At 48.2% G+C, this 18,152-nt stretch overlaps 1 protein-coding gene across 3 annotated transcripts; it reads right to left on the bottom strand.

Moving 5' to 3' along the window:
* Positions 1–540: 540 nt before the first annotated feature.
* LOC142994881 (axin-2-like) lies at positions 541–17,532 on the bottom strand. 3 transcript variants are annotated; one of them, XM_076145760.1, is made up of 11 exons: positions 17,257–17,532; positions 14,777–15,717; positions 12,117–12,260; positions 9,297–9,399; positions 7,356–7,496; positions 6,432–6,853; positions 6,163–6,312; positions 5,819–6,052; positions 5,527–5,631; positions 5,010–5,135; positions 541–2,467 (listed from the first exon to the last, which is right to left on the bottom strand). In XM_076145760.1, exons 2-11 carry the CDS (start codon positions 15,604–15,606, stop codon positions 2,341–2,343), a joined length of 2,382 nt encoding a protein of 793 aa, XP_076001875.1. In that variant the 5' UTR covers positions 15,607–15,717; positions 17,257–17,532; the 3' UTR covers positions 541–2,340. The 3 variants fall into 3 exon arrangements, with proteins under 3 accessions (XP_076001875.1, XP_076001877.1, XP_076001876.1); XM_076145762.1 differs by having other exon boundaries at positions 12,117–12,257; XM_076145761.1 differs by lacking the exon at positions 17,257–17,532 and adding an exon at positions 16,635–17,220.
* Positions 17,533–18,152: the final 620 nt, after the last annotated feature.

Genomic DNA, 18,152 nt, shown 5'->3' with positions numbered 1-18,152 from the left:
AAAGTGCGATTTCTTAGTAACAGACCTGGGTTAAAGGATTTTGAATCGATGGATTGAGGCATGTAAACGCTTACTTACTTACTCGATTTGATTAAGCATCAAGTCGTCTGTGCTCGGAGACAGAATTCTATTGACTCCAAATATATCCGCCTTATCGCAGTTAGAACAAACACTCTGAGTATAGAGGATAGAGTTCATGTAAAGGTGCTGAGTTGTCGCATCATCGGTCTGCAATGCAGCCCACATGATGCCTTTAAAGTGAAGACCAGACAGATGTGACATTGTAAATCACGGAGGGCAGTTTTTTTCCAGGAGTTTGCCACCATTTATAGTTAAATTGTAAACAGTGCGACCCTGTAGTCGATAAGCTGGAAGAGAGAATGAATGAATGGATAATGGAGGATTTTCCCAGAGATGTATTTGCAGTGGAGCAGAGTGCTGTGGTCGCCTCACAGTGTGAAGACATCATGGGGTCCAGGGTGACAAAGTGATTTTCTCGGGACAAACTAATTCCAGACACAAACGCTTTTCATTTGAAAAATATAAAACTTTAATAAAGGCTACATCTCTCAATAATTACAATAATTATAGGTCCATGTAAATCTTTAAATGAAACTCTTTATATAATGTATAATTTACAGTTTAGATAGAATGAAATAAAACAAAAGAGGCTGTGGTGTAAAAACAAAACAAAAACCATGATTACAGGATATTATTAAAAGCATAAAAATATCTTTTCAACATAAAACCCTTCTGAAAACCAAGGGATATATATTAAAACCCTGAAACAGGGCAGCACATGGTATGGCATCCATGTAGGCACAGGTGCTGTACTCATAAAACACCAGCGAAAGTGTGTTTGTATATATGTGTGTGTGTGTGTGTGCCTGTGTGGGTGTGTCATGTGTATCCATACTTCAGAATGCATAATTACAATGTATACAGGAGCTCTGCTATATACGATGTCACCGTAACAACATTCAAAAGGTATCGGAGCCATTTTTCTTCGACGTGCACTCTTTTTTATGTTTGTTTGTCGCACTAGCTGACTTCCTCCGTCTCCCTGACCCAAACTGGTTCTTGTAAGAGCAAGTTATTTTGGTGTGCGGGCTGTAAACACTGCCATTATTAGATGGTACAACTTGTGCTCCAGGTCCCCCTCTCTCTTTGTGTGTCTGTTTGTACCCCCCCCCCCCAATGTGCAATGCCTGATACATAAACAAAGGCACGACAAAAAAGATTGAGCTCTGTTGCTGGACTGAGAGAGAGAGAGAGAGGGAGGGAGGGAGGGAGGGAGGAAAAGAGAGTGAGGGAAAACACGAGTGTGTGACAAACATAATGACTTAATGTTACAAACTATCAGCAGCATATAAGACTGGGGTTGACCATTATAATAGTGGAGGGAGAGAGACCACCGCTAAGGTTGTTAGTTTAGGTCAGAGAGGGCTACAAGGCTGTGGGGGGAGGAGGAGGAGAGGGGAGGGGGGGGGTGGGAGGGGCTTCTGTCATGTCATGATCTTTGTGTAAATAACAAACAAAAAACAAAATCACCACAGTATTCTCCCAACACTCAAAGCAGCTTGCCCATTGGCTGGAAAAAGGAAGGGGGAGGGGGGACACAGGTTTAAGATGACCTGGGAGAGGGGGGAGGAGTTGGGATTTCAATAAATACTCAATAAAAACTTTCAATTCATAACAAAAAAGCATCTCTATATATAATACATGTATATATACATATATGGATGTATGTATATGCACACGTACAGGCGGAGCTGTAATGACGTTGGGAGTGTGACGTTAAGAGCAGGGCGTGTGGCGCGGGCTTCTTCTTCTTCTTCTACTTCTTCGGTGCCTGCTAGTCCGTCGCATTTGACCAGGGAACTGGCGTGAACGCACCGTCAGTCTCACATCGAACAGAAAACGACAAAACAAAACAGTCATCTGCATCTTCAGTGGTTATATTCAAGAAGAGGCGGGGTCTCCCCCCACTGGCCTCCAATCATCATCATCATCATCGTCGTTGTCGTCATGAAGGGCTTTTAAAGTCTCTCATGTCGTTCCCTTGTGTTTCTAAGGCTGATTGGTTAAGAGAGTCAGGGAGGGGCGGCGCCTCCTCTGGGTTCGGCATACTTCATTGGCTCGTCTTCCTTCAATCACTCCACTTGTGCTGGATATATTAACTCTGTTTAGCTTAATATTACGAAGTAGAAAACAAAACAATAAAGGAGTCTGGACTGTTTTCGTTCAAATTCACAGAGTCTCTTGCTCGAGTTTCTAAGCGACAGTTCAGCATTTGGTTGGGCGGGCGGGGGGAGGGAGGGAGCGGGGGACAAAGTGGCTTCAGTCCATCCTCTCCACCTTGCCCAGGACTTTGCTCTCGTACATGGGCAGCACGGCGGCGTCCTCCCACACCTCCTCGAACACGGCGCCACACTCAAACTCATTGCTGGCCTTCTTGAAGTAGTACCTGAGGCAGGAAACGAGAGAGAGAGAGTCTCTGATTAGAAAAAATGTGGAACATGGGATCAGAACAGCGCGGCAGGAAGGCAACAGGAGAGCTCCAGATATTTGTTGGTGTTTGAACTGCTTTGAGGCACCTACACAACCGCTTCCATATATACACTTGTGCAAAACTCCCTTTAGTCCAAATCAAACACAAACGCACACCGAGAGACAGAAATGGAACCTGCTCAAAACAACTTAGTCATAGGCTTCACTGCCATCCCTCTGCACTTCAAAGCCAGAGCTTGACTCCACATCACACCACTGCACAAACAGAGCTGAACCCTCCTTTTAAACACTCCCTGTGATAATTCAAGCTGTTCAAAACAGCCCGTGCGAGGGTGCGTGCGCGCGTGTGTGTGCGTGTGTGTGCATCCATGTGTGTTTGTCTCCTCGTTCACTTGTTCGTGCTGGCCATTCTACAGATGCCTATCTGTCCTGCAAGGTCTTATTAAAGTTGAAGGGTTAATTAGAGGCTGTCTTAAGGCCCCCCCCCCCACCCCTCCTCCCCTCCCTTCAGCAGTGGGCTCTCCCCTGGCCCTCTCTGTGTCTCCATGGCTTCTAATTGGGCGGGCTGTCAAATGAAGGGCCTTTCTGTCACACAGGTTGACATTTCAGGTGCCTGAGAGTCTGCCTGCATGAGCACACTCCACTGCCTGCACATAAACACACAGCTGCATGCACTCTAAGTTTCCCTCTTACACACACATGCACACACAAGGACACACACACACACACACACACTCTTCGGGCAGCTTTCTGATCACCGACTGAGAACAGAGGAACAGAGGGAGCAGGAAGGGAAGAAAGCGAGGGGAGGCCAAGCGGAGGCCTTCCCTGGCACGGCGAGTGGGCGTGATGGACTGGATGCAGGCCGAGCCTAAGGGGCTTTAACCTGGGAGGGGGCGGGGGGGAGCGACCGCTCAGACTGTCTCCTGGAGGTCACGGGTCACCAAACTAGCCCACTCTTCTTCTCTAATGCAAAGATAACTCCTAGGGTTAGCTCGGTCCCGGTGACTGTGATGTCTCCCGGAGCTCCTAATGATTTCTCCTCTCTACTTTAAACCCAGCAAAAGATCAGCAGGAGGGGATTTAATGATAAGCTTTGTAATGGAAAAATACCTCATTTTGCCCATGTGTGCCTGTGCTTAAGAATATGGGGGGGAAAAAGCTCACTTTTATGAGCAATTGCTGAGCTTAGAGTCATTCAGACAACACATGTAAGGAGGGGCGTCAGAAATGTACACATACTGTTTGCTTTTCCATGTTGATTACAAGAACCCCAAATCTGTGCTGCCAGCTTTAGAGATGTGAGGCTCGTGTTAATTAAAAAGCGCTTGATTGTGCGGGGATGCGACGGGATGACGGCTTTGTTTTCTGATACGGCTTGTTCTCCTTCATATTCTTCATTAATATCAGCCAAATAGAAGTGTGGACTTCCTGACTATAAACTGCCCAGATTTTGTTTTCCCCCCCAGAAGGAAACGCTTCATTGTCAATAACAAATAGTTCAAAGTCGTCACTTTGATTCGGAGAGTGAGACAGAGACAGAGAGAAGGAGTCTTTCCATTGGAACATGTTTTATGTGGCAGGATTTTTCTCTCTCAACATCTGGCACCAATATCGTCTGGCAGAGCCGCAGCGTACTGTTCTCTGCTGTACCGCTGCCATGTCCAAATTAACCAACTCCACACATTCTACTGCCATTGAAGCCAGACGCTACAACCCCCCGCTCCCCCACCATCACCCCTTCACTCGCTGAAGAGTTATGGGATAGCAGGGGTGCTGTGACTTGTTTGTAGGCCTTCTCTCTCCCCCTCTCTCTCTCTCCCTCTCTCTCTCTTGCCTAACAAGCAGATGTGGCTTCATCTTAATACTGATGTCATGGACGCACAACTCTTTCTGTCATAAACGGCGCAAAACCTTCACAGTACCGGAACAACTGCCTGGACCGAGGAGCTCCGTGATGTGAGATAGGAACGGCTCATCATCGGCGTTTTAACATAACTAATAAATCCTAGAATTGTTACGGAATTTCCCCTCAAACATCTCACACTGACAAGAGGCTGTTCACTGTGTTAACCGGTGTGAGCAATAACCAGAAAAAGGGTTCATGTGTATTATAAATGCAGCACTGGATTCTGATGCCTGATGCAACAGTGTGGAGGAAATATTTTAAAGGCTCGCAATGGTCTTTGTGAGCAAAATAAAATGGCCCGGGCTTCAAAGCCATATTTATTAAGGCTGCATTACCATGGAAATCAGGACCAGATGTGAGAGAGAAATGTGCTCCAGAGCCCTCCTCACCACCCTCCCTCTGCTCTCTGTAAGCTCTCAATGCAGTGGATCAGCCCAGAGTCTCAGAGTATCGGTCGACGTGATTTCCCACTCACTCTCGGGAGATTATTATTATTATTACTATGTTTGTACGTGCAACAACAAACACACACAGGTAGCTGAGAGGATCAACACAGCACTGAATGGAGCAGAAAAGACCGCATATTTACCGGTAATTTCCTTTCTTGCTGAGCTGTTCCTTAAAGTGTCCCAGGGTGAGGCAGTGGGTCTTCATCATGCTGCGGTAAGGGATCTCCTCGCCACAGAAGAAGTAGGTGACCACCAGCTCTTTGGACCTGAGAATGTTTAAAAAAAAAGAGTCTTTTAGAGAGCTGAGCGTGTGGGGGTAAGTGTAGGGCTGTTTCTGTGTGTACTATTATTCAGATTGTTCGCAGCCAGTGCAAGAAGGCAGTAAACAGAGGAGAAACTACAGTCGCTGTGTTTTCCTGAACGCTCCGTTCTTTCTGGTTACACTGGTGAGTGTGTTGGGGGATGTGGGTAGAATTCTGTATTAAGGCACGCTTACTTTTAAATGATTAAGGAGCCAGTTCAAAGCCGTAGCAATGCTGACTCACACCATCTATCTTTGAAGGGTTGAGTGAGAAAATCGGCAAAATGGTTGCAAAAAACACAAGAGCTCAAAAAACGTGTCTAAGTGTGGATGCCAGAAGTAAAATGAAGCCGTACTCGTCTATTTGGAGTCCCTGGCTGGATAGAGGGCTGCCTCCGGTGGGGAAGGCTGCTGCTGGATGACTCCTGTCTCTCTGAAGGCTGCTGGCTGCTGCTGAATGTCTGTCAAAATCACAGAGACATCAGTGTCTGATCAGTACTCACGTCAATCTCACAGCAGAAACCACTGGACAACACTTAGAATGTACTTTGATGTGGCCAATCACAAGTCTAATGTGGAAGACAGGAAATACATATAACACAGCTGTATGTTTTGTGTGTGTACGCTTGCGTGAGAATTGTTCCCTACCTCTGTTTGGGGGGCTTTGAGACCTCTTCCAGCCTACGGCAGGCCTCCTCCAGCTGTGCCAGGGTGTTGGGTGGGGGCAGGGGTGGCATGGCCGGGTCCTGGATGAAGGGGTGGCCCGGGTGGTGGCCTCGGAGGTGAGCCGCGTTGCCGATTCCACCTCCGCCCCAAGAGGAGTGGGTCCTGCCCGGCGGCGTCTTAGACTCCAGGGGGTTGGACTTCTTTAGGCTTTGAGTGCTGTTAGGACGAGAGGTCATTGTACAACATGAGCGGTGAATACAAAAAAAAAGCTGTTTAGACGGCGATTGTCATTGTTCCAGGTTTGGTGTTTCTTGCCAGTCTCATACCTGTGGGGCTTGTGCTTGCCCTGCCTCTCGCTCTCTAGGATCCACTGCCAGACATTCTGAGAGCGGTCTGTGGCGTCCAGGGGAAGGCATGGGGGAGACACGCCGTCCTCAGGGCCCTTGACTGGCCGCCTGGACAAAGTGCTACAGCGACTGGGGGAGAAAAGAGAGGCAGGTTAGATAGAGGACCTTCAGCATGGAGGAGAGTGACGGGCTGTCAGAACTGTACTGTCAGAAGACTTCTTTCAGCACAGCGAAGAAGTTACACTCACGCAGATGTGAAGTCAGAGTAATTGGCACCTCCTGGAGGGCAGATGCACTGCACACGCTGAGCCGCCTCGGCCTCAATCTGCTCCTTTGTCTTGGGCCCAGCATGGTGATGGTGGATGTAGTGGTGATGGATGTGCTTTGTGGACTGCCTGCCTGCTGTTAGGACCTTGGTGGCCCCGGGGTAAGCACCGAAGAAGGGCCCGTGACCCGACGGCACCAGGGCAGCCGTCCGATCAGGTGAGCGTGAGCGCGGCGAGTGTCGAACCACACCTGGTGATTGACACCCCGGTGTCTTCAAGACACGGGATAGGTGCTCGTCGAGAATAGCTTGGGGGTCTTCCTCACATTGACTGCCAGAGGGGAGCAGGGGGTGGTGGAGGGAAGTGCTGCTGGCGAGGTCACTGCTGTCCTCTCTTTCCTCCTCCTTTCAACACAAACACACAGAGTGAAGACAAAATGTTAGGACATTTGGAAAAAAAACAGCAGTCCCAAGTGGGAAACAGCTTGTACTGCATCTATCATCCTCTGAAGTCAGGGAGAGCAAATGTCTGGATAACTCGATTTGAGTCTCCCTCTTTCTGCCGCGTTATCTCGCTAACAGGGTTTGGGTGCGCTTCATCTATAATGCAGAGTGTGCCTGTGCCTCACAAAGAAACTGGCACTACACATCCCCAGCAAACGTGTCACGAGAGAGCATCTAAGTGCTTACTATCTGAAAGAACTTACAAGTGTGTCAAGAAATATAAGTTCCTCCTTGTGAAATGAAGGGGACAGAGAGGAAGAGTGGGGAAGTAACCAAGACCGAGAACGATAATTCCCCTGGTCTTCTCCCCGGTCTTCAACCGCTGGTACTAAGTCCTTCTCCTACAACATGGGACCATTATCCCAGGGCGCAGTGTGAGGCTGTGTGTGTATGTGTGTATTACCTCCTGTATCTGCTGCAGTCTCTCCTCCAGTGAACTCATGGTGTCCTGCTCTCTCTTCAGCTTCTCTAGCCGGGCGATGAGCTGAGCAGCAAAGGCAGAGGGTTCAACAGGGGTCATCTCCTTAGGCAGCCGGTGTGTCCTCTGCAGGGTAAACAACACAGGGCGAAGGACGCTTTAGTGTGTGTAACTGCTTAGTGTTTCTGACAGATGCAATATGGTGCATTAATCCACTGCCCTTGCCCTTCTCCCATCTCGTTCCAAAAAGCCTGCCACTATTCCAAAAGGCCTAATCCAGATGCCCTTGCCCGCAAGCTAACCTGAACCTTCTCAGCCACCCGTCCCTCCCCAGATCTTCTCATGCTCAGTGCCCTTGGCAGTGCCCGGCTGCCGGGCAGGCGGGAGAAGGGGGTTTTGCAGTGGCGGGGTAGCAGTTGGTCTCGCTCGGAGGGGAGGCCCCCTGCCTGCACCCTCTGTAGCCCAACCAAGCCATCAGTTAGGCAGCCTCTGAAGTCAGCACACTTCAAAGGCCCCTTGTCAAACATCAAACGCACACTAGGGGTGGGTGGGACACACGGATTTAAATCTCAGAATAAAAGCCAGATATCGACAGTGAAGAGAGAGCGAGGAAAGGCGAGGGGAAGGAGAGAAAAAAGGGAAAGAGGGACAAAATTAACAGCATGAAAAAAAGAGGAAAAGGATTGAGATGTGCGTTTGTGAAGTGGCAATGGTGGCAGAGGGGGGGAGGGAGGGGAGGAAAGAAGGAGGGAGAGGATAGAGGAGTCAAATACTGGGAAGATCTGAGGGGAAGTAGTAATTTATTTCTCAGCTGCATGCAGGGCAGCTCAGAGGTACTCTAGTCACATTATCCTCCTTTTTTAAAACTATATGCGCCGGCTCCTCTCTATTTCTCTGCCTTTCTTACTTTTTTGTTATTTGGCACACTGGCTTTCTTGATTTTGACTCTATTTTTTTTGTTGTTCCTCTCATCTCTTTGTAGACACGATGAAGGGAAGAAGAAGAAAGGGAAGCGGGGCTGCTGGCAAAGGAGCGCCAGCCCTGCACGGGGCCCCCGCTGCCTGGGGCTGGTGCATCATGGGAGACAGAGCCATCTCCAAATCAGGAGGGAGACATTAAAGGAGTGCAAGTGGGAAAGGAAAAGAGAGAGGAAGATTTAGAGAGAGAAAAGACAGAGAGGTAGGGAGAAAAAAAAGGAGGAACAGACAACACTGTCAAACGCATGCACAAACACACACACACACACACACACACACACACACACACACACACACACACACACACACACACACACACACACAAAAACAGTCTTTCAAATACACATACCCGTGTTTGGATATGAGGACAAAAGATTTTCATATCTCTGTTCTTGCCTTAAAGCAATCCCCTTACTATTCTGTGTCTGTTCTTACGTATGCCTTTACATCCAAATACAAGAACTTCCTGAGGTCAACAAAATCTGGATTTCATTGCACGTGAACCCCAACTTCCTCTGTGAAGAGGAGGGCAATGCCTCTCATCATCATCACCACATGATCACTGTGACCTAGACTATCACCGTTACATCGCTGACTCTGTGTGACACGCTACAGCGAGCGAGAAGAAACACGACACAAGTTTCTATTTGAGAGTTGTGCAGAAGCTGCTGGGGTGGGGGAAAGGAGAGAGGGGCTGGAAGAATGAAGCGCTATGCAAATTCTGCCTTTCATTTACCCCAACTTTCATATGAAAACGAGCGGAGGAGTGAAATATAGTATTCTGTCACAACACACGCGCTGGAAAAAACACAATGGAAATAAAACAGAACTCCTCAAGGGAATTGGGACCCAGTTGTCTGTCGGCGTGTTTAGAAGTTTCGAGTTTAGCGGGATTACCAAAAAGGAAACATTAAGACGAAGAAGTTGAAGTTGAGTAAGTAGGACTTACAGGAAAGTGGGGTAGCGAGACCTGGCCGTTGACTTTGACGCTGCGGTGCATCTCACGCTGGATCTGCTTCTTGTTGCCCAGCTTGTACGGAGGGATTCCATCTCTGTGAAGAAAAGACACTTCTGCGTTAGGTCAAAGCGAAGACGGATATGTAAGTCTGCCCGCCTGCTCATCGCACAGGTCACATTTGCCCCACCGCAAGCACTTTTTGGGCGTTAGCCGGCGATAGAAGAGACCAACCCCTTAAGAAGCTGTTTCGTTACTGAAGTGACGGACGCGACGCCACCCAGTAACCACCCACCAGGCACATTACCGCTAAATCAAAAGGCTGGGGAGCCCTTGAAGCCGAGGCAACAAAAACACACATAACAAAACACGGCAGGACAATGGGAGAGATATGCTAAACATCCCTGCGTGGGCTTCAAAAGAAGAGGCCTGCTGATACGTTTACATCGGCACTTGTCAACTCAGACCGGCTGTTAAAAAAGTAGAAGAGTTAGCGCTAACCTTATTAGCAGCTAAAGAAGGATGGGCAGTGTTGATTAAATGTGTGAATGTGAATTAAAACAATGTGAATCTAGGAATGCGAGTGTCTGGACCATTAAGCATTTATTCCGGGAATTTTATTCTCCGTTTATGACTCTGTGTCTGCAAGCTTTCCCGTCAGCTGCCACTTAAGCTGAGCCAATTATCATGGCCGTTTTGGCTGCTCAGAAGTGTCTGACCTAGCCCAAACGCTACTTTTTCTGCTGCCTCTTTGAAATCTCACACTCATGCACATATGCACCCGCTGCCATCTTCGTTTGGCAAGCGCTCCGCTGTGAGCCTCTGATCTCAGCAACATCAAAAGGCTGGTTTGTAAGATAAGGTAATGTTTGAAGTTGGTGCAGCAGCATTCCCAAGCGTCCAAGTAAATCCATAAATAAGATATAAGCAAAAAGAGAGGGAGAGAGAGAGAGAGAGAGAGAGAGAAAAAAAAACACCCCGCCCCTTCTTCCACCCCCCCTTCCCCAAAATCCTCTTTCTTGTTCTTTATCAGGGAAATGAGATTAAAATGTGCAATGTGCCTTTTAACCACTATGAAGACACATTAATGGAATCATTCCCTCAAATGAGAGAAGAAGCCCCTACTGATTTTGTCAGGGGTGGAGAGAGAAAGCCCAAGGAAAAGGACAGTGTCTCTACGTCAAAGAGCTTGTTGAGCGTAACTGAAAGGATACGAGTTTGACACATGGCAGCGTTAAACAACTGCGTTCATTAAACTAATTTCCCCCTCCCTTCTTTATTGGAGGAGTTACGCAGGTCACATTCTAGATTTTGAATGGCACTGTCAAGCAGAGTCAGATAATGGAGCTATAAACTGTCAATATTGCCTGTGTTACCGCGAGCTTCGAGTAAGCGGGGGCCTACTACCAAAATCGATGCTTCACAAACTGCACCCCTGAGACGACAAGCCATCTTCCCTCAAGGCTCAGGAAGAAACACAGGAAACTCTTCAAAAGTGCAACTCGCAAAAAAAAGCCCAGAGGAGCTAACAAGTGCCTCAAACTTAGCGGCAAACTTCACTCCCAAACAGATCTCGCCGACTTCCCTCTCGATGTGTTGTTATCAACCCAAACTACCGCCCCCCCCCCCCCTCCACACACACACACACACACACACACTACGGCCTGACCATGTGACGGCTGGGCCCTTTGTGCAGGTTAGGGAAGAGAAAACAGCCGTAGACTCTTTCATGGTTTCACGGGCCCTTACTTTATGGGGATCTCCTATTCAGTTGTGCAAGTCATTTTCAAAGCAGCCAGCCACCCTCTTATCCCCCTAAGCTCCCCTCGCCTAACAATAGGCTGAAAGCGATTCAGTTAAGCCCTTTATACTCCGTGCACTTTATTTTCTCACTCCCTTGCACTTGGAGCGTCACCACTCCTGCTATTGGCTCTGGAGGGTGGAGGAGCGATAGCGGCGGTGGGTTGGGGTGGGTGAAGGTGATTTTTTTGGGGGTGCCCGGGCCTGGGCCAAGGGGAGTTCCTCATGACTTGTCCCAAGATCTAGAAATGAGTAACCCCTGTGAAAGCCTTACAGACACATGATCTCAGCACGCCGCAGAGGCCAGTGGCAGGAAACCGACCCACCATGTGAGTAAGCCTCCTTTCATTGGGTGCCAACATTTTTCAATGAGTTTGTCTTGAGGCCCGAATGGCCATTTTCCCTCCCCCTCTCCTCCAGCTCTTCAAAGGGAAAAAGCGATTAGATAATATAAAAAAAAAACAAGTCTGTTGCGGCAGAAGGGTGGGTGGGATGGATACATTTCGACTTTGAGGAAAATGAGGCAACGCCCCCACCCACATCAAGACATTCTCATTTTTATCCTCTTCTCTCCAGCCTGTAACACATCAGAATAAACTTCAAAAGGCCTTCAGACGTAATGACTTTCCCAGAGTTATCTCTCCAGAGGCCGCTGCAACAACTGCACATTAACAGAATTACCTTAAGTCAATGGTAGAGGACCATCAAAATACGTCACGGGCCATTCTTTCGCAACAGCACAATCCGCTGGCTCAGAGAAAAGCTGAGTGGTGAACTACAAGGCCAAATATTTTTCTTCTCACCCCTCGTCTTTTTCCTGGAAAGACGTTGACCGGACTCTGATCCAGGCAAGTTGAGAAACTATGGGACTTGGCAGAGCCTTGGCCAGAGTCAACTGGATGGAAATGAGCCCTTTTGAAGTTGGTGTATCATCCTCCACAGAAGGCCGTGAAGTGAAACAGACTTCCCCGTTTCATTTTGATAGATAAAAAAAAACACCAGAGGAGCACTTACACGCTACTGTCCGTCATGGACATGGAATCGTCTGTCATGGCGTCGCTGGAGATCTCGCTGTCGTTGGCACTGGTGGCGGGGGCAAAGATGTAGCCGGAGTTGACATAGTAAGGGCTGGTGGGGTCTCCTCGGCGGTGGGACCTGCTGAAGACACAAGAGGAGGGCGCCGCCGTTTTATATGATGTTGGGTTATGGTGCAGAGAAGATGTGATAGATTAGGGCTGAGTGTCTTCTCTGGGTTTGATTCCAGCTTTCATTGTAATCAGATTTTACGTCACAGCTTGGGAGTTTGTTTTGTATTCTTTCTCTTCACGTTTTTGCAATTAGAGTCACTCTACGAGACTTTGGGGCCTGAGGAATGTGACAACGGTATTAGATTGGAGCTGTGGGTTCTCTGTTTTCTTGTCTTTTCTTCTTTCCCCTCACACTCTCTTTCATGTCCCTCCCTCCTAACATACAGGGGTTGTGTGTGTGTGGGGTGGGGGGTGAGCAGTCTCTCCATGTGTGAATGAACTACAGCATTTCCCCTTTCTCTCTTTTACTATCTCTCCGCAGTTTTGTTCGGGCTCCTGCACTCCTCCACTCCCAAACTCCACTCTCCCTCTCTTTTTGTAGAGTGTTTTCACTTCAGCGCTCTCTCACTTCTCTTCCTTTTCTCTCATGTCTTCTATCCTCTGGTCTGGGGCCCCTCCTTTACCCACACTCCCCTGCTCCAACAATCCCCCTTTCCCTTCTAAAGTCTCTCCCTCTCTCTGTCTTTCTACTCTCTCCTGCTGTGTTGCATTCCTGCTCCAGTAGTGAAGAGGGTGGACAAGGAAGAGGGAGGGAAGAAGAGGAAGGGGGAACTTGAGCTTTGGAGAGGGAGGGAGAGAGGGAAAGGGGGAAGGAGGGCCCCTTTCTTTATGAGAATGCCTACTGCCGGGAGTGCTGAGAGGAGAACCCCAGCATGACTAAAGCCGTAGGCCCCAAGCACAAACCTGACCTTTGGAAGGTCCATGCAAAGAGTCAGGTATTTAGCACAGCTGGGCTCTCTGCACCCCCCACTCCCTTTCTCCATCTCTTTTCTTTCTATCATGATCCCCCCTTCCTGTCTTCCCCCTTCCCCTCCTCTTGTCTCCCTCTGTCTCCCTCCAAAGCATGCTTGGTCTCTGTCAGACAGATCTTTTTTTCTCCCCCCCTGAAAAAAAGAGAGATAAAAGTGCTGGACAGAAAGGAAGGAGGAAGGAAAACACAGAGACGCACACACACACAGTCTCAGGCAATGAGGGAATGGTAGTTGAAGCTGCGGAACTGAGCTGAGGATGTTTTGTTGTTGTGTTTTCAGTTTGGAGGAAAGCATTGGAGGCTTCTCAAAAAGAGGGGGAAAAAAGAAACCGTGCAGTGGCAAAATTAGTTCCACATGTTTGAGATGGAAATTGGTTGACCTAAAGAGATGGTGAGGGGCAGGGGGAAAGGGGGAGAGAGCGGGTGACGGAAGGGAGACAGAGGGGGCTCTCGCTCCCTCTTTTCTTTTGAGTGAAAAACAAGAAAGTGGAGGATCACACCAGGAAACCCAGATGCCCACATGTCAACAACCCCTGTGATTATTGATTCCTAACTCAACATGGCCACTTGAAAGCACCCAGAAAGCAAGAAACAATGTTGGATAGCTATCTGACATCTCATCCTATTAAAGTTAACGCTCTTGTGGGAACATTTAGCTTGTGTTACAAGACATGTTTTACATCGTTATTAAAAATGGCATGATGGAGACGAGTTCCAATCCATAATCTCAAAGATATTTTCTCAACTTGACAAGAAAAGTGCTGATTATCTATAAATGTGCCATGTCCTACTAAAACCAAAGCTACAAGGCTTTGTCAAACCTCTCAGTAATAATTGCATCCAGATGTTAGAACAATACTCAAAGTAGTTAAGTAAAAACTTTGAAACAGCTCTTTGATGCATACTCATGCATAAAATCCAGTTTTTTAAAATGTTCCTGGCTTGAAAAGATTTCGGCTGTTGGACAATGTGTGGGACTACTTAAGATAAAAGTCCAAGTGCTTTCCACAAACAACTCTCATTTCTTTCATCTCTGACCAAGGGAACAATATCTCTGTTTGGCATTGGAGTGAGCGCAAGTTCTTTAACTCTGTATTACCATTTCTTTAGGTTAGGAGATTCTGTTTGAGGCTACAATGACTACATGGCTTAGTGATAAGCAATATGACTTTACAATAACATCATAATGTTTCACGTAGCTGTATCAGTCACGGGGGTTAGTGTCTAAATACGTGCCTGAACCGGAGGAAGGGTTTCAAAGCACAGGAAACTTGAGCAAGCCAGCAGAGGGCTGCCTGCAAGACACCATTTACTTAAAAGGAAGGCCCAGAACCATTGATGTTTTGTACCCACCCCACCCCTCCAACCCTTTGACTAACTGCAAGGCAGGAGGGCACAAATATACAGGCATGTTCCTCTGAGACCCTTTGATCAGGAGCCTTTATCTCTTGCTTAGGCATTTGTGAAATAACTGCCAGCTGCCACATAAACTCTGCATTACCTAATGAAGGGGGGGGGGGCATGAGTGGGAGCTTGCAACACACACGAAAACAACATAAACTTGTGAAAGTGCAATGTAACAAATGCGTAATGGTAACATGGCATGCCGCTCTTACCTGCAGCCATTCTCCAGCACTTCAGCTGCTGTCCGGATGGTAGCAGTAGCCCTCAGGGTTTTCGCAGACAGTCCGACCACAGATCCTAACATCTTCGCCTTCAGGTCATTACAGCTCAATTCCTCTTCCTCCATGAGAGGTGGAAGGTATCCGCACATCAGCTTCAGGCTGCCGAGGCTGTGGTTCATGTAAGCCGCGTTCTCGCAGCCGGTGCGCACGTATTCGAGGTATATGTCAGAGGTCAAAAACATCTGGTACGCGTTCTCTTCCATGTTGGACTGGATCTCCGTCTGCGCCTGGTCGAACATCGCGGAGTCTATCAGCTGTTTCTTAATACTATCCCTTATAAAGGTCTTGGTGGCGGGTTTCAACTGCTTGGCGACAATGCTGTTGTTCTCAATGTACCGCTTGAAAATAACTTTGGCAACTCGCAGCGTTTTGGTATCCTTTAAGTCCATCTGCCTGAAGCCGTTGCAGGCGAACCAAAAGTCCAAAGTGTCCACACAATTCTCCCGCTCCAGAAATGTCCTGAAGAGGTGAGCGCCGTCCCGGTCACCCAGGAGAAAATGCAGAGACTTTGTCCACCGGACTAGAGGCGAGTCGGGGGACGCGCTGCCCTCCGGCTCCCCGAGTCCATCCTCGTTCCTCCTCGGCGTGGAGCCGGGAGGCGCGGCGGCGGCGGGGCTTTCTTTAACCTTGCTCTGGGCTCTCATTTTGGCTGATTTGCTGGGGTTGTAGCATGACGCCTCTCCCTCCTCCCCCGGTACCGGCGGACGAGGAGCATCTTCTCGGAAGCTACTGCTGATATGCTCCGTAAGCGCCCTGCTCATGGCTCCAGCTCCGGTTGCCGTGTGAGAGTGCCGTGGTGCCTCCACTGAGCTCCAGCCTAATCCTCCTCACTCTCTAAAAGCAGCGGGGGAGCTTCTCAGCTCCTCTTCACTCTGAAACACAAAGTATTGATCTAATCAAAGCCAGATCCTGCTGAACTTCAAAGGAAGACATCAAGTAAACAGTCCCTTTCAATAACCCTCGACGGGTTCACAGAGAAAGGAAATATGAAAGGCTTTTTCGTTTCATTTATCTATTTATAATCTAAATGAGAGATCAACTGCAGCCTACATTCTCAACGTGGATTGATCTGTCACATCAAAAAACATTTTTAAAACAATAATCACATCACGGAGTCTCACAGTCTTCACTATAAAACAAATTCACACAACTGTGGCTTACACGTGTCTTCCTAACGAGTTTCCTTCACCGAGTCCATGTCACAGGTTTCAACTCCAATTAATTCAATCTTGTTTCGGACGATCGTAACCGACACACACACACACACACACACAGTCTGCTCCCCTTACGTAGACCACACTTGTCCCCCCGTCATCCCAGGGACGTACAGACGGGTAAACGCATCAGATCTCTACCACAATGACCCGAACGTTAGACTGTACGAGGGGTAAGAAGCCCCGCGGGAGCAGCACAGCCGCTCATGCGTAAATGCGAGCCATCAATCGCCTTAAATATCTGCTCAGGGAGGCTATTACAGCACATTAATGAAGCCACAGCCCCGACAACGTGTCTCAACTACCAAACACGACAAAAAGACACTTTGTATTAGGAGTAAAAAAAGCCTGCCAGTCGCGACTGTAACGAGGGCATTTACACACACATCTCAGCGCCACACACATCCAGAAAGGACCGAGGCATTTCTATAGCTACGTTCTAAACAGCTGAAATGAGCAAAAGTGTGTGTGTTTGGCTGTAACAATTTAACTACACCGGTCTCAACAGGCATACAGCGGTAACTACAAAGCATAAACACGAACCGATGCGGCAAACGTGCGTAAAACCCACATACCATCGCAGAGCCGATTCAACCGGAGTAAACCCGTTCAAAAAAAGAAAAAGAAGAAAAAAAGTTGTGACTGTTAGTCCGTTTTCAGTAGAGCTGCATTACAATCCCAAAAAAACTCTCCGGAGCGGTAATCCAGCACAGAAAGGAGCGATGGAGGAGCTATTCGGAGCCCGCACAGTTCCACATGTGTCCCGCCTCGCTGCCTAACAGCCACTGTAGTTTAATGTACCTTGTCCCATTCAACAACTGACCTCCGAGTAGGCAGGCACGGTCCCTATGTAGATCACTGGGGGTGTCAAAATCTGGAGGAGGTAAAGGAGGAGGAGGAGGAGGAAGAGGAAGGAGGGGGGCTTTTACTGAAGAATACACCCCCCCTCCCCCCCCCCCGCTAGAAGACGCACCACCTGACAAACACTCGGCTTTTAATCTAAGCTACACATTCATACATTCGCACACACACACACGCACACACATACACAGTTGATAAGCCTCTTATCTATCTCGCCGTATTTCTCGCCCACAAACAAGGAACACAGCCCGCGTTTCACAACTTCAAAGCCCCGGCAGCAGCACATCAAAGCGGCCGAGAGAGGGGGCCTGTGGAACAGCTTTACCCACAACTTACCATCCGTGTGCCCCGACTAGCCTCCCCGGTAGACAACCTGAAAGTAAAGTGGGCTCCAACTGGCTGCGGTGGCTGTATCACCGCCCGGCGCTCCTCTCCGGTCTGTTTAGCACAGAGGACAATTTTTTTGTTGAAGAAAAGCGCGAATAAAAGACGCGTTTGGCTTCTTCTTCTTCTCTTCCCCCCCCCCCCCCCCCCCCGGTAGTGTTTCAAGATGTCATGGCAGGCGGCAGAAATCCTCCAGGCTGTTTCTAAAGCAACTGGGCTGAAGGTTTAACTGTGGACTTCAAAGTAAAGAACCGCTGGCCTGGTCCCGGAAGATGTATAAAAACACAGCTGCTCATCACCGCAACAACTCGTGGAATAAATGGAAATAAAAGCAAACAAAAGGCAAATTGACGGCGCAGAATCTCGTAATTTCCCTCGCTCGTCCGCTAGTCGCCTGTGAATCTACCTGAATATTTTTTTATTAGCGTTTAATAAACTTTTCACAGCGGGAAAAGGTTTTACCCGCGTGTTAGGACCTTATCAAAGACAGGCAATCTCGAGCCAACTCCCTGAGGCTTTGGAGCGTCAGAAGTAAGTGATCTGCCGCGCCAATAGCATTATTCTTTCTGCCCGTCTGTTACTACACTAATTTCAACACAAACATGAAGATGATACTTTTGTTGCCCGTGGCTTCTTCAAGCGACAACAACGCCACAACCGCCCCGGCTACTATTCCTTCACTGGTTTAAGTTAGAATCTCGGTATTCCTGCTATTTCTACTTCATCACAGGATAATCAGAGACACGTGTCAGCCGAAAACAATTGCAACTTTTTAATCATTAAAAGTTACTCTTGAAAGTATAACCCAGATTAGAGTGTAACTGTCAAATAATTTGCATATTAGTCAC

This window comes from Genypterus blacodes, unplaced genomic scaffold, assembly GCF_046128005.1.
Source record: "Genypterus blacodes isolate CSIRO-AG114 ecotype Tasmania unplaced genomic scaffold, CSIRO-AGI_Gbla_v1 ptg000030l_1, whole genome shotgun sequence".
Lineage (NCBI taxonomy): Eukaryota > Metazoa > Chordata > Actinopteri > Ophidiiformes > Ophidiidae > Genypterus > Genypterus blacodes.
This window is presented reverse-complemented; position numbering and strand designations above follow the sequence as displayed.